At 35.5% G+C, this 22,452-nt stretch overlaps 1 protein-coding gene across 1 annotated transcript in view; it reads left to right on the forward strand.

Annotated features, from left to right (window-relative positions):
* The window catches only part of LOC150105257 (116 kDa U5 small nuclear ribonucleoprotein component), a 358,330-nt gene that overhangs the window by 204,614 nt on the left and 131,264 nt on the right, over positions 1 to 22,452 (forward strand). Inside the window, exons 12-13 of the mRNA XM_090394018.1 lie at positions 7,902 to 7,992; positions 21,209 to 21,344. Of these exons, the coding sequence (XP_090250144.1) occupies positions 7,902 to 7,992; positions 21,209 to 21,344 (227 nt within the window). The remainder of the gene's footprint in view (positions 1 to 7,901; positions 7,993 to 21,208; positions 21,345 to 22,452) is intronic.

Below are 22,452 nucleotides of genomic sequence, written 5' to 3' on the forward strand. Positions count from 1 at the left end.
AGACCTTCAGTCTGAAGATGATAATAAATCCATTGATTTTGATGTAAGAATTCCAAAGAGGAAAAAATGTTATAAAGTAATGAAACACTGATTTAAAAGTAGGATTAGGACAAACTTTCTTAATCGGACTTCATATGCATTCTTCATTAGAGAGCATTGCACAGAGTGAAAGAGATTCTGTAATGTATTCACACAATGTTATGATATTTGACGCTTTCATTTGAAAAGGCAAGAGTTTAGAATCTTTTATGATGCAAGGAATTCACCTTCAGATTCAAAAGCCCTTTATTAAATAATTTTTTTCAGCCAAAGGTGAGTTAGCCATATGGCAGGATTTTTTATTCCACAGAACAGGTATTCAGAGGAACACACACACACATTTAATGAAAATGATAAAACTGGTTTTCATTGTTACATTGTGTTGACTGTAATTCAAGGATTCAGAACTTGAAGTTCCAAGAGAGAGAGAGAGAGAGAGAGCTATTCTGGAAGTTTAATTCTGTTATTATCTGACAGAAATAACAAACTGGTAGATGTGCTTCATGATCAGTCAACCAAAAATGTAAATTATTGTAAATCTTTAAAATGTAGCTTTTCCATTTGAGGGAAGTTTGGATAATAGGAAAGCTAACATGAAATATTTCGATTGTTATTTCTATTTTAATTTGTCTCTTTAAATGTATGTATGCACTGAAAATTATCTTGCAATGAGACCAGTTTCCAGTGTGAGTGAGTAATGTCCATTACTTACATATCTATATTCTGGAACATTTGAATTCTAGATTCAGTTAAACTTTTTTCAAGCTGCTTTTTGATGTATTTTAAGAATTACATCAAATTTATATATATGTATGTGCATATATCTGTGCATGTCTGAAAAATTTTCTGCATTTTCTCCGCCATTTCATTTTATTTAAACTTAGTAGAGCACACTATAAATATTAATAAAAATGGTACAACATAATGTCAAAATAATCATCATCGAATTTCTGATATGTACTCCCAGGATTTGTACAGGATAATTATGATATAATTACAGCATGAAAAAGTTACACCATTACTAATTTCTAATCAACAATTTTCTTCCAAATTAATCTGTTATCTGTCAAGATGCCAACGTTATCAAATCGTATATTTCTGTCCTTTAAAGCACTTTTTAACTGCATCAATACTTCTACTTCTTCGTCTTCTTCTGGGTCTTTTTTCTTTCAAACCTGGCAAAGAATACTTATTAGCTAATCTTACCTCTCCCATTTTTTTTAAGTGACCATACCACCTGAGATTGGTTCTAACACATTCGTGAATGCTAACACCGGCAAGTTCTTTTCTAATATCCTCATTTTTAATGTGCTATGCCGTTGATGCTATCTCTTCACTCCACAAATCTTTCGTAGAACTCTCATATCTATGGTCTATAATCTTTGATCACGTGCTTTAATTCTAACCCAACTTTCAAATCTGGGTCTTTTTTCTTTCAAACCTGGCAAAGAACACTTATTAGCTAATCTTACCTCTCCCATTTTTTTTAAGTGACCATACCACCTGAGATTGGTTCTAACACATTCGTGAATGCTAACACCGGCAAGTTCTTTTCTAATATCCTCATTTTTAATGTGCTATGCCGTTGATGCCATCTCTTCACTCCACAAATCTTTCGTAGAACTCTCATATCTATGGTCTATAATCTTTGATCACGTGCTTTAATTCTAACCCAACTTTCAAATCCATAACTTAAAACTGGTTTAAACACTTTTATACATAGCTAATTTAGTGTTCTGACTAATTACTTTCTTATTCCATCAAAATTTATTTAGCTGACTTCCTACCATATCAGCATTACTAATTATGTTGTCTATTTCCATAATTAATTTACCATGCTCATTAAAAATTGTACCTAAAGAGCCAAAATGTTTTATTTGTTCTTTAGGTTCACCATTCAGGATACAGTTGGTGTTTTCAGTGTTTCTGCCTGTTTTCATTGTCTTTATCTTTTTATTGCTGATTGCCATACCAAATTTATTACAGCAGTTATTCAATTTACTCATGGAATCTTTCAGACTTTTAGTGGATTGATTCAAAAGTATAATTTCATCTACATAAAGTAAAGAGCTAAGATTAACATCACCAATTTTGATATCAGATTTAATACCACAGGGATGCTTCAGGGTCAAAGCTGTATAACTGAGACGAGACCTCCACATAGGCTCTAAAGGAATGTGGAGAACAGACTAGGGCTTCTGACCTAATGTCCAACCTTCTCGTGGTGCACCCTGTTGGGTATCTACCTGGACACTGAAAGAACGCGGATTGACTGGCAATTTGGGAATTAGCCCACCAAATCGTATTCTTATTGGTATAAACCAAAATACAAAATGATGGTACAACATGACAGAATTTCATGCCGGTTGGGGTGTCGGCCAGTTAAATAAGGCCCCTGTTGTTTTCGCCAGGGAACCAGGGCAAACAGCGAAAAGTCAGCTACTGGAACAAATCCTAAAACACACCCCAAATCAGCATCCCCAGAGTTAAAGATCATTACTATCAACATAAGAAGCCTGAATGGCAAAGAAATGGAGCTAGCTGAGGAATTAGATAAGTACCAGATCGACATAATAGGAGTGACTGAAACAAAAAAGACAAAAACTGGTGAGATCTTTCTGAGCAATAAATACAAAATGTTATATTCAGGCAATGACAATCAAGGAAAAGAAGGAGTAGCCATAGTATTCAACACTAAATACGAAGCTAATCTTCTTGAACGGCAGGCAGTCTCAAGTAGACTGATGTGGAGGACAAATATCAGAATGAGGAACTGGACAATGAGACTTATTTGTGCCTATGGTTCCACAGAAGGTTCTACTAAGATAGAAGTGAAGGAATTTTTTGAGGCTTTAGAGAAAGCAACTGAAACAATGAAAAAGGAAAAGTTGGTCCTTTGTTGGGGATCTAAATGGCAGAGTAGGAAATGATTGTCAGACATACAAAAATATTTTAGGATAATTTGGAGAGAAGAGCAAAGCTAATAATAATGGCAAATACCTGTTGGATTTCTTCTCAGTACATGGACTGGTTATTACTAACACCATGTTCCAACTTAAAATGTGCACAAATTCACATGGAGAGAAGAGCAAGGAATAAGAAAAGTCTCATTGACTATGTTATTGTGAATAATGTTGTTTTCTCTCTGGTGCAGGACACCAGAGTGTACAGAGGATTTGAAATTAGAAGTAATCACCACTTAGTCTTGAGGAGGATAAAATTGAATTTCATATTGAAAAGAATAACATGTAAGAAAGTTTAAAGCGAATAAAAGTTGAGCAGCTCTCAGATGTGAACTGTAGACTAAAATACACAAAGATTATTGAAGAAAAAAATTAAAGAGTTTGAGAACCAGAACCAAACCTTGGAGATTTAGTGGCAAGCTTTGAAGAAAACCGTCATTAATTCAGCTAGAGAGGCATATGGTGAGGTTGTCTGCAAGGATAGAAAAATCAGTACTCCATTTCTGCTCGGGATATGGACTGGTTATTACTAAAGCCATGTTCCAACATAAAAATATGCACAAATTCACATGGAGAGAAGAAGCAAGAAATAAGAAAAGTCTCATCGACTATGTTATTGTCGATATGGATGTTTTTTCCCTGGTGCAGGACACCAGAGTATTTTAAATTGAAAATGTCACTATTTAATCTTGAGCAGGATAAAATTGAATTTCATATTGAAAAGAAGAACATGTAAGAAAGTTTTAAAGCGAATTAAAGTTGAGCGGCTCTCTGAAATAAGTCAGCTTGTGCTTTTAGAGAATACAGAGACAAATGTAAAAAAGCTAAACACTGTGTAAAACTAGCTAAACAAAAGTCATGGGAGGACTTTGGCAAGAACATAGAAAATAAATATCAAGAAGGTGGTAAGATATTCTGGAGGTTGTTGAAGAAGCTTAGAAATGGAGGAAGGAGTGCTGTAAAAAGAGATAGAGATGATGAAGATGACATGAAAACGGGAGAAAAAGATATCCTTGAAGTATGGAGTAATTACTTTGAAAAATTGCTAAATGAAACAAGCAGTGATAGTACAGTGGTAAAAAACACTCAACAGGCATACAGTCAGGAATACATATCCATATTGAAGTAGAAAAAGCCATCAAATGCTTGAAATGTGGAAACGCAGCAGGAATAGATGATATTCGATAGTCTTACAGTGCCTGCACTGCACAGTTCAGAAGGCCTGTACAGAGGGATGAATTCCCGATGATTGGAGTAGAGCTCTCATAGTACCAATATATAAAAAAGGGAAATAAAACTGAATATGAGAATTACAGCGGTATTTCCGTACTGAGTGTTCCTGGTAAGATTTATGCAAGTATACTTGAGAAATGGTTGAGAAGAATTGTGGAAGAAAAGCTTGGTGAAGAAGAAACTGGATTCAGGCCAAATTGAGCATGTCAGGATCAGATCTTCACTTTACAACAAATAGTGGAGAAATCATGGGAATATAACAAAGATATGTATTTAAGTTTTGAAGATCTGGAAAAGGCATATGACAAGGTGCCAAAAGAGAAGCTCTTCAAAACGTTACAGTTATATGGTGTCAATGAGGCATTATATCAAGCAATACTTAGTCTCTATTTGAGTTGTAAGTCAGCAGTTAGAATTGAAGGAAGTACAGGAAGATGGTTTAATGTTAAATCTGTTGTGAGACAAGGATGTACATTATCCCCTTTGTTATTCATTATCTATATGGATGACATTATGAAGGAAAGTGGTATTAAACCTGATATCAATATTGGAGATGTTAATGTCACCTCATTGCTTTATGCAGACGATGTTATACTTGTAAATAAATCCGCTACAAGTCTGCAAGATTCCCTGACTAAATTGAATAATTGTTGTAATATATATGGTATGAAGGTCAGCAATAACAAGACAAAGACAATGAAAAGAAGCAGAATCACTGAAAATCAACTGTTTTGTGAATGGAGAACTTGTAGAACAAGTAAAACATTTCAGCTACTTAGGCACAGTTTTTAGTGAATATGGTAAATTAAATATGGGAATAGACAGAATCAACAAAGCTGGTATGGTCGGAAATCAATTGAATAAATTCATATGGAATAAGAGAGAAATTAGTCAGAACACTAAATTATTAGCTGTATACAAGACAGCGTTCAAACCAGTTTTAACTTATGGATCTGAGAGCTGGGTCAGAAGTAAAACACTTGACCAAAGATTAGAGAATGCAGATATGAGAGCCCTGAGAAAGATTAGGGGCACGAACAGATGGCATCAATTTCAATCTCATATTAAAAATGAGGATATTAGGAAAGAACTTGACATTGTCATCATCCAGGAATGTGTTAGCAGAGTTAATCTCTTGGGTGGTATGGTCACTTAAAGAGAATGGGCGTTAGCAAAACAGTTATTCTCTACCAGGTTGGCAGGAAAAAGACCCAGAACAAAACCAAGATATAGGTGGATTGATACGGTAAAAAGTGCCTTAGACGAAATATAAGATCTGATAATGTTGGGGTCTTGACAAGTAACAGACTGATTTGGAGGAAAATTGTAGATAGGAAGTTAGTCATGATGTAAACTCTTCATGTACTACTATCATATCCTGTACACCCCTTGAGGGTACATGGCAGGAATTCGATGATGATGTTGATTTAATACCACTTTTCTTTATAATGTGATCCATATAGATAATGAATAACAGTGGAGATAATGTGCACCTTGTGTCGCACACCTAATTTAACATCAAACCATCTTTCTGTACCTCCTTCAATTTTAACTGTGGACTTAAAGCTTAAATAGAGACTATGTATTGCTTGATATAATGTCCCATTTATACCATATAACCAGAATGTTTTTCGACTGGTACTCTGTTATATTCCTTAGAATTCCTACCAATTTTTCTTAAAATGAAAATCTGACCTGGACAACCTCTGTTTTATCTGAATCCAGTTTGTTCTTCACTAAACTTCCGTTCCACAATTTTGTTTTAGCCATTTCTCAAGTATACTTCCATAGATCTCATGAGGAACATACCTAATTGGTAAAATACCTCTGTAATTTTCACATTCAGTTTCATTTTCCTTTTTATTTTATATAAATGGGTACTATTTAGATCTGATCTGGATAGCTCTGCTCCATTATGCAGAATTCAACCATCTGACCAGGCCTTATGAATTATGCAATGCAGCCACTGTAAAACTTTTATACTTCTATATTTGAGCATTCTGGTTAAATTTCATCTACTCATGCTGCCTTTACACATTTCAGGTCTTTGATGACTATTTGCACTTCAAGTATGGATATGTATTCCTGTTGGGAGTTTTTTATCACTATGTTGACACTGCTTGTTTCATTTAGCAGTTTTTCAAAGTAATTATTTCAGAATAATTACTTTGAAATTACTAGAATATCTTTATCTTCAGTTTTCATGTTACCATTATTATCTCTGATTTCTTTTACTTTTTCAATAGTCCAGAATATTTTACCACCTTCCTGATATTTATTTTTTGTATTCTTACCAAAGTCTTCCCATGGCTTTTCTTTAGTTAGTTTTACACAGCGCTTTGCTTTCTTCCATTTTTTTCTGTATTCTCTAAGAGCACAGAGACTAACTTATTTGCTAACTTAAATCAAAATTCCAACAGAGAAATATGCTATTATTCCATGCTTTCCACTCCCTACGAGCACTCATACATGGAGATAAATCACACAGGGGTATATGTGCTTTTTTTTTTTTATATATTGACAGTCTGTAATGTTATGGATCAAACACTCAGAAAATTAAAGAAAAAATCATGCACAAATAATTATTCTACACCCAGATAATCAAGAGTATACTGTAGTTTAAAGGCTTTTTGTTTTGTAAGGCCCCTCCCACCCCCCAGTTTTGCAGTGCTGGATAAATTGTTTTTTGGGGCCCATTTATTTTGTTTGGAAACACCTGGACCTTTTTTTTGGGGGGGGGGGGGGGAAGGGGGGGTTGACATATATCTCTTACCTTTCATGGCACAAACATGTTACATTTACATTATGCAGTTCTGTAGATTTTCCTTCACTTTCCTCTGTCTGTTCAAATATAAGCTGTCTTTTTCACTTTATTTCTTTCTCATTTCATACTACAAATTAAATGTTCATCCTCTTCTTTTGTTCTATTCTCAAAGCATTATGTCCTCTGTCAGTGTAGAAGAAAAACAAGCTTCCTTGTTTATTTTTATTCTTAAAACAACATGCTCACACACGATTGATGTGTTACAGATTTTGTGACTTCTTGTGTTTGTTGCTTAAAAATCACACACTCAGAAGTAAGCTGGATTAAAACTGAAGATTGATTTAATGGAAGCATGACTATCTGCTTTGGGATGCCTTCCACCTCTTTTGTCACTTAATCATATGCATGTAAAATAGTGTAGTATTTATTAATGCAGTGGTGCATCCAGAGAGAGGGGGGGGGGCTTGGCCCCCTCCTCCCCCAAAGAAAAAGGGAAAAAACTCTAGAAAATTTTCCAAAAATCTTTTCCTAATTAAATTTCATTTTTTTAAAATTTATGTTGTGTTGTGTCTTCTATTTCTATACTACTTATGAATTAACGATCATTGCAGATGCTTGGTCGTATGCGATGTGAAGTGTGTATTCTTAAATCGTCTACTCACCCCCCCCCCCCCCCCCCAAAGATTAAATCCTGAGTGTGGTACTGTATTAATGTAATCTTATTCACATAAAAAACCAATCTAATGAATGAAAGAATTGATGTATCCATCATTTTTTCATCAGGTGTTGGGCATTCTTTTCAGGAAAAACTTTGAAAATTTTATTTCTGCTTTCTATAAATATTAAAATGAAATGGTATCGAGGATATTTTAACGTGTTTTATAATTTATTACATTTTTCAGGAGAAAATTTACAAAGAAGCCACCTCATAGTTCAGTGCAAAGAAGTTTTGTTGAGTTTATTTTGGAACCACTGTATAAGTTGTTTGCACAGGTAAGGAACTTTTTATAACTTTTTTTTGAGACTAAAGTCTTGTAATTCAACAGGTATACTTGTTTATGGTAACATGGCACTCATAAAACCAAAGAAATAGTCATATTTTTTTATTCTATCTGAATGTGTAGTAATGATTTTATCAGGATATTTGATATCAACAAGCCACCAGGAGACGATCTCTCTCCTGCACAAACATGGTGCAGGAACAAACATGGTGCCCACCTTAATAAGATGCAGGACCTCCTTTTGCTGTAATGACTACAACAATCCTACGGGAGATACTTTCCGCAAGTGCACAATATTGATCAATGTGAATTTTCGGCCATTCTTCCTGTAGGCATGTAATGAGGTCCTGGGGCAGATGTTCCTTGAATTCACCTGACAGTCCAGTTTATCCCATTGATGTTCAGTAGAATTGAGATCAGGGGAGACCGGTCAAGTGTGGTTACGTTAATGTTCACAAATCACACAGTTACAGCAGTAACTTATGACGTGGTGCATTGTCTTGCTGAAAGAGACAATGGTCAGTTCCATAGAAATGCCACAAAATAGAAAGCATTGCATGGTTCAGAATGTTCAAAGATTGCTCAGAGTTCAATGTTCCTGGTTAGCCTCACACTACAAACATAAGTGTGAGGCTAACCAGGAAAAACAGGACCATACCATCACACTACCACCTCTGAATTTTACAGTTGGAGTTATGCACTCTAGTAAGAGTGCATAACACAGTAATACATAACATCACTCCATAACACAGCTTTTCAAGCTTTCACATCCTACTGTACATGCTCTTTGCCTACTGAAGACAATGCTGCATATTGGTTTGGGTAATGTGAGGTTTGCATGTTGCAGTCCTACAATGAAAATCCATGTTTTAAGCCTTAGTTCTGTGCAGATTCGTGTTTCAGTCACTGTGCATAACTCTGCATTCACCATGTCGGCCAATGAATGGCAGTTTTTATATATCCTTCATAGTACCTATGATCACGTTTTGTGAGTGCAGTGGGTTGTCCACTGTGGGTAGCACTTGCAGTTGACTTCCTGCACTTCCGTCTCAGGTATCAATCAGTAATGATATCACTGATTGTTGACTTTGGATGCCCCAGTTTGTCAACAATTTGCCTGCAACATGGCATTCTATCACAATACCTTTTTCTGACTCCATCAGTTTCCTTCTCGCAGCCATTTCAACCAGACACAGTTGCACTCACTTGGGAGCATCATATTCCTCCAATTTATAACAGCTACGAACACGACTCGTTACATGGCATGATGCACCTTGCCCATGGGGGGGGGGGGGGTTGTTGACTTCTTTCTAAGCAGTGTATATTGTCCTAGTAAGGATTAGCAAGCCTTTCTTGATTAGGCACATTCAATCTTGATTTATTCTTAGAAAAAAGATTTCAAGTTTTCTTAACCACTTTTTTATAATTGGAAGGCTTTCTAATTTTTTGTTTGGTTCTAAGTTGCTTTCACCTTCTAACAGTTTCCTAAGCAAAATTCTAGGTATCATTGTAATATCCTTCTGATCCTGATATTTTTTAATTCTTTCTGAATGTGTAGTAATGATTTTATCAGGGTATTTGATAAGTTACAGGAGACAATCTCTCTCTCTACAACTCTGTATGGCCCTGAGGCAGTTTCACACCTAAACTGCCTCTTTTTCTTTTATCTCCATAGTCTTGTGCTAAGACCAAATCCCTGACTAATAACCTAACTCATAGCTTTACATACGCTTTCTCTCTAAATGGATAAGTTAGCTAACAAATGTGATAAGATGTTCATATAGTTCTTGCCATCATATCTCATGGATGGCCAATAAAATTTCTCTTTAATTCTAGATAGTCTTTCTATGTCCAAGGTGGCCTGCCAAAGAGGAAGCATGATTCTGATTTTAACATCCATATCATCATCTTTGTTGAAGTCACTAGCTTTTCTGGTGCTCTACTCTTAGCTATTTTAACACAGAATAATTTCTGCTCATTTAAGAAAAATAATCCAATGGACTCATCATTGTAAGCTGAAGTATAAGCTTCTGCCCAAAATGGATCCTGCTGTTGAGCATTTCTGATTTCATCTCAAAGTCCCACTCTTCTGAAGTAGGGTCCTTTAATGGATTTGGTGATGAAATAGTAACAGGATTTATATCCACATATTTTTTTCTCAGTAGAAATCAACATGTTTTAATGATATTTGGAAAACAAACACCAAGGGGTGATGAGACATAATGTCTAAAGAATAATTTCCCTAAAAAACAGTTCCATCAAGAGAAATCTACCAGACTAATAATTACATATCTATGAAGTTATAAAAATTGTTCTCCCAAGAAAACTTGAAGTGATGAGCTATTAATTTTTTAAGAGACTAGCAGCTCATGAGCAATAGCAAGATTGAAATCTGTAAGATAAACTACAATAGATATGGTTTTCATTACTAATATCTCCTGATTAAAAATCTTTCTTAACTGTACATCTTGATCTAAATCTCTTATATCATACTGTAACTGATCTTTTTATAGTCTGAAAGAAATCTTATGTAATAACAGAAGTAAATGCTCCAGTATCAAATAGTATGTTACATGAAGTACCAGCTATTGAAGCATTAACTACAACATGAATTTAATATGATCAAGAGCTTCTGTTTAACACCCTAATATTCGAGAGAAGTGGCTTCTCTCTAAATATTTGCTTGCACAGATTTTACGGAAACATTATCCTGAATATATACGTATTTTCTCCTTTACATTTGCCGGCATGGTTGGCTGAGTGGTTAGCGTATCTGCTCTCCTGCCAAAAGGCTGCAAGTTCGAATCCTGCCGTGGGCATGGATGTTTATGATTGTCTGTGAAAATACTAGTGGTGGGCGATGGCTTTGATGTAGATGATGGTAATTGCGGTTCGTTGTAGTTGGTGGATAGAGTAGTGGAGGTAGTGAGTTGTAGAGTAGGTGCCCTCCCTCGATAAGTCTTTGGACTCCCTGGAGGTGTCACGTGATAATAATAATAACAACATTAAGAGATGAATTAGCAGTATTCTGACTTAATCTACTACTACAATAATTATCTCTGTCCTTAAGAGATTTACTATGGCAAAACCTAGAAATATAGCCCAATTTACGACATCTATGGCACTGAAATTTTCTTTTATCAGAAGCAGAATTCTTACAGATGGGAGTATCACCATCAACTTTTTTGTGTAAAAATTATTTCCTTCTTTCTTTCCACTTTGAGATCCTAAACCAGAGAAGTAAGAAGTTCTTTCAATCTAGTTAATTTAGAAAGCTTTTTATCTATTTTGGCACTAAATTCTTCTTTTAAGGAATTTAGTTGTTGTCGTTGTTCATGTGTGATTTTCCTCATCCTCCCTTAGGACCAGATGACCCCTCCCAATGAGGGATTTTAATGTTCTTGGGCCAGTTAGCCTGTTTTGAGGGATGAAAAACTCTCCTCCTCTGTATGATACTGGCTAACTCACCTTTACTCGAAAGAGACCAGATAGATCAACATATGGGCAACCCACAGGCTGGATCTGGCCCTAATCTATTTCAGCAAAGTTTTTTCTGATTCATGGTGGGAGAAAACATGGTGTGCTCTACTAACTCACATTAAGCTGACGTCATGTGACTTGCGCAAAACACACTATGTTTTCTCCAACCAAGGTCTCTTTCCCACTTTGACTAGCGATGTGTGAACGTGTTACAACGTGTCAGTTCGGTACTTGCTTTGGTGTTGTGCTTTGTTCAGTGCCTGCATTGATGTTATGTTCTGTTCGGTGCTTGCGTTGATGTTTTGTTCTGTTCAGTGCCTGCAGTGTAGAAGACAGTTTTGTTTGATAGTTCTGAATATCGCTTATAAATTTGGGACAATGTCAAGGATTATTGCAAAAAAAAGAAAAGTAGATGCAGAGAATCGTCAATTTCAAGACAACTGGACGGAGGATTATTATTTTATTCTGAATAAAGGTTTGCATGTATTCGTTGCTGTGCAACGAATCCGTATCCGTCAACAAAGAATACAACTTGAAGAGACTCTTTACTTCGAGACATGCGGATCACCCAAAAATTGATGGACAACTACAAAAAGATGAAATACAAAAATTGAAGAAGAATTTGGATACTCAGCAGCAAATGTTCAACAAGCAAAGAACGCAGCACCACAGCATTGTCAAAGTCATCTGGTAAGCGAAAAAATCACTAAGTATTCTAAGTCATTTGGTGAAGGAGAATTTATCAAAGAATGTCTGCTGGATGTTGCAAGTATAATAGGTCTTGAAAAGAAAAAAGACTTTGAAAATATTTGTTTGTCGACACGTACTGTTGTCTAACGGATAGAAATTATGGTTGATGATATCAAAAAAAGTTTAAAAGAGAAGATTGCTAGATTGGAAGCATTTTCAATTGCTTTGGACGACAGCACACCGATGCCTCCAATACAGCACAACTAGCAATATTTATTCGAGGAGTTGATGCGGATTTCAACATCACAGAAGAATTATTGGTGCTTCGGCTTAAAAGGAACAACTACTGGCAAAGATATATTTGAAACAGTCAACACAGTCTTCGAGAGATTTGGGCTCAAATGGAGTTCACTATCTGGCAGCATATGCACTGATGGAGCCCCTGCAATTGTTGGTACACAGAAGGGATTTATTGGAATAGTTCATGAAAGAGCAATAGAACTACAGATCCATCCAGAAAATTTAACAAATTTTCACTGCATTATCCACCAACAAAATCTGTGTGCAAAATCGATTAAATTCACAAATGTTATGGAAGTTGTAGTAGCAAGTATTAACTTTATTAAGTCACGTGCACTTAATCACCGCCAATTTAAGGAGTATTTGACAGACCTATTTTCGGATAATGAAGATGTCTTATTATTGTGAAGTGAGGTGGTTGAGTAAAGGTAAAATGTTAAAACGATTTTATGATCTGAGACAAGACATTGCAGATTTTATGAACATAAAAGGAAACACAATTAACCAAGTAAAAGATGATGAGTGGGTGTGTGATTTAGCATTCCTCGTAGATGTCACCGGATACCTAAATGAACTGAATCTTAAATTGGAATTGCAAAAACATGGACAATTGGTTCATGAACTGCATGGACATGTCAAAGCTTTTTGTAATAAACTAAGATTGTTGGCAAGTCAGATAAGAGCTAAAAATTGTTATCATTTTCCTACTCTAGCAACTCATAAAAATATCCCTTATAATTACTATTAATATAATTAACGGCTATTTTAGCCTGTTTTTGTTTAGGAATGTCCCTTATATTTAATACATTGGCTAACATAACTCAAAAGGGGTATATATATATATATATATATTTTAGGGCATTATGGGCGAGTATAGAAGGCAATTATGGCAGAATAAAAAATGTGGAAAAATTATGTACATACCTTGTTTTTAGTTTAAAGATGCCTTCCAATCCAAGCTCTTGTTGAAAGGTTGTATGCAAATGGGGGGGGGGGGGAAGAACATGGGGATGTGCTCGAGACACGGGAAATAAGTTTGGGAACCCGGGTTACTATTAATAATATATATATATTATTTTGTTGTGGGGAGAGGGGGGGGGGGAGGAAAAGAAGGGGAAGGGTATCCTTATGTGGAAACTGGGGCAAGGGTTTACGGGGTGTGGACCGTTTCGGTCATCGTCTGACCATTGTCGGAACTTTGTGGGAATGACTAAATGAACTGAATCTTAAATTGGAATTGCAAAAACATGGACAATTGGTTCATGAACTGCATGGACATGTCAAAGCTTTTTGTAATAAACTAAGATTGTTGGAAAGTCAGATAAGAGCTAAAAATTGTTATCATTTTCCTACTCTTGCAACTCATAAAAAATATGGGAAAGTCATTCCCACAAAGTTCCGATGATGGTAAGATGATGACCGAAACGGTCCACACCCCGTAAACCCTTGCCCCAGTTTCCACATAAGGATACCCTTCCCCTTCTTTTCCTCCCCCCCTCTCCCCACAACAAAATAATATATATATATATATATATATATATATATATTATTAATAGTAACCCGGGTTCCCAAACTTATTTCCCCTGTCTCAAGCACATCTCCATGTTCTTCTCCCCCCCCCGTTTACATACAACCTTTCAACAAGATCTTGGATTTAGAAGACATCTTTAAACCAAAAACAAGGTATGTACATAATTTTTCCACATTTTTTATTCTGCCATAATTGCCTTCTATACTTGCCCATAATGCCCTAAAATATATATATACCCCTTTTGAGTTATGTTAGCCAATGTATTAAATATAAGGGACACTCCTAAACAAAAACAGGCTAAAATAGCCGTTAATTATATTAATAGTGTTTAAGAGGAGTAGCATGGGAATTTCCCAGAAATTATACTTAAAGACTCCATATTCGCTATATTTGCTCGTCCGATGGATGCTGATGTAAATAATGTGCCAGAAAACTTACAGATGGAACTTATTGAGCTTCAGGCAGATTTAGTGCTAAAATCACAATTTAACAACATTGTTTTAACGGATTTTTAATAAATTTTATTTGGTGGAAGAAAAATATACAAATTTACACGCCTTTTCAAGAAAAATCATTTGTCTTTTCTGCAGCACATATATGTGCGAACAGTTTTTTTCAAGGATGAAATAATAAATCAAAAATTCGGACATGAATAACGGACAAAAACCTTGGAAATTCTATGCAGTTATCCTTAAGTAATATTAACGTCAATATTGATAGTCTCGTAGTTGAAGTACAAGGCCAATCTTCACATTAAATTGTTATGTCGTTCATTATATTATAAAATTTATGTAGAGCTTTTTACCAAAGCATTATATTATAAATAAATGAAATATGAAGTAGCAACTTGTTTTAATTCATTTAATATTAATTTATTTTATTTAATAATTTGGTCCGGTCCTTGACTCGGAGACAGAATGATAATTTGGTCCCCTGAACTAGGAAAGGTTGCCCATGTCTGAGATAGATCCTCACGTCATGGATGAGAATCGAATCCAGGTCTTTCCAACCAAAGGGCTTCATCTATATCAACTGAGTTACAGGCTCTGAGGAAATTAGTTCCAGCACTAAATGTTTTTGTACAGAATAATCAGAATCTGAATCCTTAATCCTTTTTTGATTAATTGATATAAGGAATTAGGTTCAACAAAACTGAACTTCATCTTTTCAACACTTCTTTTCCGAGTACAGATCTCCTAAGTTCTGTTCTCAATCCATTCTTGAATTGAAAAAAAATATAATTCTATCAATAAAATCTGTATTATTTTCATCATACTTAAAACTGTACACAAGACTAGTCAGTCTGTCTTAGTATTGAGATAGTTTCCCTATTATTCTGAGTACTAGCATGAATTTTCCATAGATTGGGTCCTAAATCCATCTTTCTGGAATATTCATTTAACAATTTTTTTTTAAATGAAGCATGATCAGATGCTTCTCTAGCTCTCTCAGTTTTTCACATAGCCTTTCCCTGCAATTTAGACTTCAATATTATGAGTGGTTTCTCATCAGACCATCTTCCTAAGTTTTTAGTAGCTTCAGCAAAGCTAAAGAAAGCTTCAATATTTTCAGAAGTTGCTCCACTAAAATTCTGTATAGCATGAACCATGTTTATGCATTTTTTAATTTCTTCATTTTTCAGGCAAGCTTCTGAGTCATCAGTTGCAGTAGCCATGTTAATTATTTAGACAAAAATGATCTTCTAAAGAAACACACACACTTTGTCATTTAAAATAGCAAAACTTCAAAAATCCTGGCATATAACTGTGCCATTGTTAACTTATTCTAGGGATCTATTGTAAATGTAAATATATATTTTCCCTTTAAACTTTTTACAAATTCTTTTCCCGGTCCTATATATTTGGCATTTTACTATGCCACATACATGGAAACTAAGTTTTTTTTTTATATATTTTATTAACAATATATAAATACAACATAGGAGTGCTTAAGGGTCAAAGCAGTATAACTGAGAGGAGGCCTCCACATAGCCTTTAAAGGAATGTGGAGAACCAACCAGTGCTTCTGACCTAATGTCCAATCCTCACCTTCTCATGGTGCACCTTGTTGGGTGTCTATTTGGATACTGAACGAACGAGGATGGGCTGGCAATTTGGGATTTAGCCGACCAAATTTTATTCTTATTGGCTTAAGCCAATATAGAAAATGATTGTTAGACATACAAAATATTTTGGGAAAATTTGGAGAAAAGAGCAAAGCTAATAATAATGGCAAATACCTGTTGGATTTCTGCTCAGGACATGGACTGGTTATTACTAACACCGTGTACCAACATAAAAATCTGCACAAATCCACATGGAGAGAAGAGGCAAGGAATAAGAAAACTCTCATTGACTATGTAGTGATGTTTTCTCCCTGGTGCAGTACACCAGAGTGTACAGAGGATTTGAAATTGGAAATGATCACTATTTAGTCTTGAGCAGGATAAAATTGAATTTCATATTGAAAAGAATAACATGTAAGAAAGTTTTAAAGCGAATAAAAGTTGAGCAGCTCTCATATGTGAACTGTAGACTAAAATACACAAAGATTATTGAAGAAAAAATGAAAGTGTTTGAGAACAGGAACCAAACCTTGGAGATTCAATGGCAAGCCTTGAAGAAAACCCTCATTGATTCACCCAGAGAGGCATGTGGTGAGGTTGTCTGCAAGGATAGAAAAATCAGAACTCCATGGTGAACACAGGAAGTTAAAGAGGCAGTGAAGGAAAAGAAGAAAGCATATCAAAGGTTCCTAGCAAATAAGTTGGCTTTTGCTCTTAGAGAATACAGAGACAAATGTAAGAAAGCAAAACACTGTGTAAAACTAGCTAAAAAAAGTCATGGGAGGACTTTGGCAAGAACATAGAAAATAAATATCAAGAAGGTAGTAAGATATTCTGGAGGTTGTTGAAGAAGCTTAGAAATGGAGGAAGGAGTGCTGTAAAAGGAGTTAGAGATGATAAAGATCAGATGAAAACAGGAGAAAAAGATATCCTTGAAGTAGGCAGTAATTACTTCAAAAAATTGCTAAATGAAGCAAGCAGTGATAGCACAGTGGTGAAAAACACTCAAGAGGCATACGGTCAGGAATACATATCCATACTTGAAGTAGAAAAAGCCATCAAAGGCTTCAAATGTAGAAAGGCAGCAGGAGTAGATGATATTCCACCAGAAATGCTGAAGTACAGCACCTCACAGTTCAGTAAGTCTGGACAGACAGATGAATTCCCGATGATTGGAGTAGAGCTCTAATAGTATCCATATATAAAAAGGGAAATAAAACAATGTGAGAATTACAGAGGTATTTCCCTACTGAGTGTTCCTGGCAAGATTTATGCAAGTATACTTGAGAAACGGTTGAGAAGAATTGTGAAAGAAAAGCTTAGTGAAGAACAAGCTGAATTCAGGCCAAATAGAGACTGTCAGGATCAGATCTTCATTTTACGACAAATAGTTGAGAAAGCATGGGAATATAACAAAGATCTGTATTTCAGTTTTGTCGATCTGGAAAAGGCATATGACAAGGTGCCAACAGAGAAGTTATTCAATACGCTACAGTTATATGGTGTCAGTGGGGCATTATATCAAGCAATACTTAGTCTTTATTTGAGTTGTAAGTCAGCAGTTAGAATTGAAGGAAGTACAGGAAGATGGTTTAATGTTAAATCTGGTGTGAGACATGGATGTACACTATTATTATTATTATTCCTGATAGCTACAAGGAGTCCGAAGACTCATCGCGGGAGGACACCTACAACTGTCTCAACCATTACACCACTGAACCTCTACTACTAATTATCTCCATCAACGCCATCTACAGCCCACCACCACCACAACTAGTATTTTTTGTCTGTAAATTGCATGTGTTCTGAAGGGCCGATTTGTCTGTTTGTGGGAGAAAAAACCCTCTTCTGTATGAGATTGGCTAACTCACCTTCGATTGAAATCATCTGGATAAAGATTCCTCCCGCCGTAACGAGAATCGAACTTAGGCCTATTCCAATCGAAGGGCGCAATGTACCGTCGTTCTTCCAATTGCGCTACGGAGGCGCTTACATTATCCCCTCTGTTATTCATTATCTATATGGATCGCATTATGAAGGAAAGTGGTATTAAACATGATATCAGAATTGGAGATATTAATGTCAGCTCTTTGCTTTATGTGGACGATGTTATACTTCTAAATAAATCCGCTACAAGTTTGCATGATTCCCTGACTAAATTGAATAATTGTAATAGATATGGTATGAAGATCAGCATTAAAAAGACAAAGACGATGAAAATAGGTAGAACTGTTGAAAATGTCAACTTTGTTATGAATGGGGAACCTGTGGAACAAGTAAAACATTTCAGCTACTTAGGCATGATTTTTACTGAAGATGGTAAATTAAATATGGAAATAGACAACAGAATCAACAAAGCTGGTATCGTAGGCAGTCAATTGAACAAATTCATATGGAATAAAAGAGAAATTAGTCGGAACACTAAATTAGCTGTATACAAGACAGTGTTCAAACCAGTTTTAACTTATGGATCTGAGAGCTGGATCAGAAGTAAAACACTTGACCAAAGACTAGAGACCGCAGATATGAGAGTCCTGAGAAAGATTAGAGGCGTGAAGAAATGGAATCAATTGTAATATCATATTAAAAGCGAGGATATTAGAAAAGAACTTGACATTGTCAGCATCCAGGAATGCATTAGCAGAGCTAATCTCAGGTGGTATGGTCACTTTAACAGAATGGACGAGGAAAGATTAGCAAAACAAGTGTTCTCTGCTAGGTTGGCAGGAAAACGACCCAGAGGAAGACAAAGATATAGGTGGATTGATACGGTACCAAGTGCCTTAGACGATAGAAATATAAGATCTGATAATGTTGGAGTCTTGACAAGTAACAGACTGATTTGTAGGCAAATTGTAGATAGGAAATTAGTAATGATGTAAATTTTTCATGTAGTACTATCATATCCTGTACACCCCTTGAGGGTACTTGTCAGGAATTTGATGATGATGAGATACAACATATAAAATTAGTTTTTTTTTTAATGTTGAGCCTGAGAGATTTATATTAAATACATAGTTTATATTAAAGCAGTAGTGACCCTTTTCCTCACTTACACATACATTCATAACCTTAAAATATTGGGTCATCTGGCAGTAAATACAAGATATCTGCAAAAGCAGAAGTTAATATATCTTTGTCAGAGTCTCAAATAGACATTCACAAAAAATTGGCAAATATTTGTATGTATGCGAAGGTTTTTGTGGTTTATCAGTTCATAAGAAAGATATCCGGTAATTATACCACATGTTTATTACGATAAATAACAATAAAAAATAAACAACCCAACAAGTTTCGTAAGTTGAATGACTTACCTCTTTGACCCCTGAAGATGTAAGTCATACGACATATGAAACTTGTCGGGTTGTTTTTTATTTTTTGTTATTTATCATAATAAACATGTGGTCCAATTACCAGAATCTTTCTTATGAAATATTTGTATATCATCATCATCATCATCAAATTCCTGCCATGTACCCACAAGGGGTGTACAGGATATGATAGTACTACATGAAAAAATTATATCATTACTAACTTCCTATCTACAATTTTCCTCCATATCAGTCTGTTACTTGTCAAAGACTCCAACATTATCAGATCTTATATTTCTATCGTCTAAGGCACTTTGTACTGTATCAATTCACCTACATCTTGGTCTTCCTCTGGGTCATTTTGCTGCCAACCTGGCAGAGAACACTTGTTTTGCTAATCTTTCCTCGCCCATTCTGTTTAAGTGACCATACCATCTGAGATTATCTCTGCAAACGCATTCCTGGATGCAGACAATGTCATGTTCTTTCCTAATATCTTCATTTTTAATATGATATTGCCATTGATGCCATCTGTTCACGCCTATAATCTTTCTCAGGACTCTCATATCTGCGGTCTCTAGTCTTTGGTCAAGTGTTTTACTTCTGACCCAGCTCTCAGATCCATAAGTTAAAACTGGTTTGAACACTGTCTTGTATACAGCTAATTTAGTGTTCCGACTAATTTCTCTCTTATTCCATATGAATTTATTCAATTGACTATATTTGTATATTTGGTATTGATATACAAATAATTTGCACATGAATTATATAAGGAAAGATTTAAGAAGGATACTTAATTGTTTGCTGATAATGCAAAACTGGGGAGAGCAACAGTTGATAAAGGTGATGTAGATATCCTGCAGGATGATTTAAATTAGCATTGTGGGTAAAGGATAATGATTGTCAGTTTAATGTTGCAAAATATAAGGTTATAGCACCTCCGTAGCATAATTGGAAGTATGATGGTATGTTGCGCACTTCGATTAGAAAAGGCCTAAGTTCGATTCTCGTCTTGACGGGAGGAATCTTTATGTGGACTTTTTCAATTGAAGGTGAGTTAGCCGATCTCATTGGGAGGCAGCAGGGTGTTTTCTCCCTGAACTCGGGTTTTTCATCCAGCATGCAGACAAATCGGCCCTTCAGAACACACACAATTTACAGACAAAAAAAAAATACTAGCTGTGGTGGTAGTGGTTGTGGGCAGTTGATGTAGGTGATTGGTAGTAGAGGTTCTGTGTAGTAGTGGAGACGGAGGGTTGTACAGTAGGTGTCCTCCCGCGATGAGTCCTCAGATACCTTGGAGGTGTCACGAATAATAATAATACACTTTGGGTTAAGAAGGTTACGTATGTTGCATCATATCGATGGTACTGGATCGCAGGAAATTGAAGCAAGTGGACAAAGTTGAAGTTGGAATTCCTGATAAACCTCTGTGTCTGCAGGTACTAAAAACCACCCATAGCTTAAGCTACTTTTTTTTATAAATTATTTACATTAGGAATAAATAGGTCTAGATGAGCGTTCTACAATATGCTTGTTGAAATAATTTCGAACAATGGTTGCAGATGTGGACTGATAAAACCATTGATTCTAGTTTTTAAGTTAATTCGTTTTAATTTGATTCTAGTTTTAATTTAAATTTAGCTTCAAGCATTAGTCAATTCATGTATTTTAAACCCTTCAGGATTAAAGGAATAGATAGGGGTAAATTTCATATGATTCTTATGAAACGGTTGTGCAATGAAGCTTTAGTTATAATCTCAATGTTTTGTAACACTGAAACTACAGATTAATATTTGCAAATCTTTAAAAAATAATTTTATTCTTTCAGGTTGTTGGTGATGTCGATTCAACACTTCCCCAGTTACTGGAGGAACTTACTATTAAAATGACCAAGACTGAAATGAAACTAAATGTTTGTCCATTGTTAAGGCTTATCTGTTCAAGATTTCTTGGAGATTTTAATGGTAAAAATCACAAGTTATTTTATTCTGTTTGTTTTATTTCTGTTCATGATACATATACAGATTGGGGAAAAGCTTGGAAAATATTTACCAATAAATTGAAGAGTGCCTGTGGGTTGCCTATTCAGATAAACAAAATATTACTTGTTTTAGATAAGATAACCAAAATAACCAAGAGTTGTATATGGGGCAGCAGTATCAGGAAATAAGAAGGTTACAAGTGGCTTTCCACATGGTTCTCTACTGGGACCATTACTGTTCATTCTTTATATCAGTGATTGCTGTGGACTTGGAGATATTCAGTTGTTTGCAGATAACGTGAAGCTTGGGAAGGCTAATAGTAATTGTTAAGTAACTGATGTTTTGGCTCTTCGAGAGGATTTGAATAAGCTGGAAAGTTGGCAAAAGGGGATGTCAGATTAATGCAACTAAATGTAAGGTTTTGAAGTTGGAATACTTCATACTAATTTTGTGGAGTTATACCAGAAGAAGTGGAGGAGCAAAGGATCTTGGGGTGATTGTAGATAGAAATTTGACATTCAAGAGACATTTATAAAGGTTGTGAAGACATCTCAGAGAATTGCTGCAATACTGAGGAGGAACTTGAGTATGAGAGATAAATGGGTTGTGGTCCCATTGTTAAAAGTTTTGAGGAGACCACATCTGGATTTCTGTGCTTGGGTCTGGTCATGACGATTTGAAGAAGATGAAGTAACTTTGAAGGAGGGTGCAGAAACAGATAAGAAAAATATATCAGGACTGTACAAGGTTATGAGGATAGACTGAGGGTATACAGGCTGCAGAGACTGGCAGATAGAAACAAAGGAGGGATATGATTGTGACATTTAAGGTTTGAAGGGTTATTATCAAATTAACACTGAGGAGATTTTTCATATGGTAGAACAAGGGAAAGAAGAAGGACAAAGTGCCATTCATGAAAGTTACAAAAGGTAGTGAGTGAAATGGTAAGAAGTAAGTTTTTTGCATGGAGAGTAATAGGAGCATGGAATGCATTTCCTGAGAGGATTGGGAAAGTGAAAATGATGGATGAGAGTAAGGAGTTGTACAATAGACTTTGCATTGATTAGTGTTGAGCTCCCATGATGAGTCT

Source organism: Typopeltis vanoorti, chromosome 6 (assembly GCF_054136105.1).
Source record: "Typopeltis vanoorti isolate ZY-2024b chromosome 6, IOZ_Tvanoo_1.0, whole genome shotgun sequence".
NCBI lineage: Eukaryota > Metazoa > Arthropoda > Arachnida > Uropygi > Thelyphonidae > Typopeltis > Typopeltis vanoorti.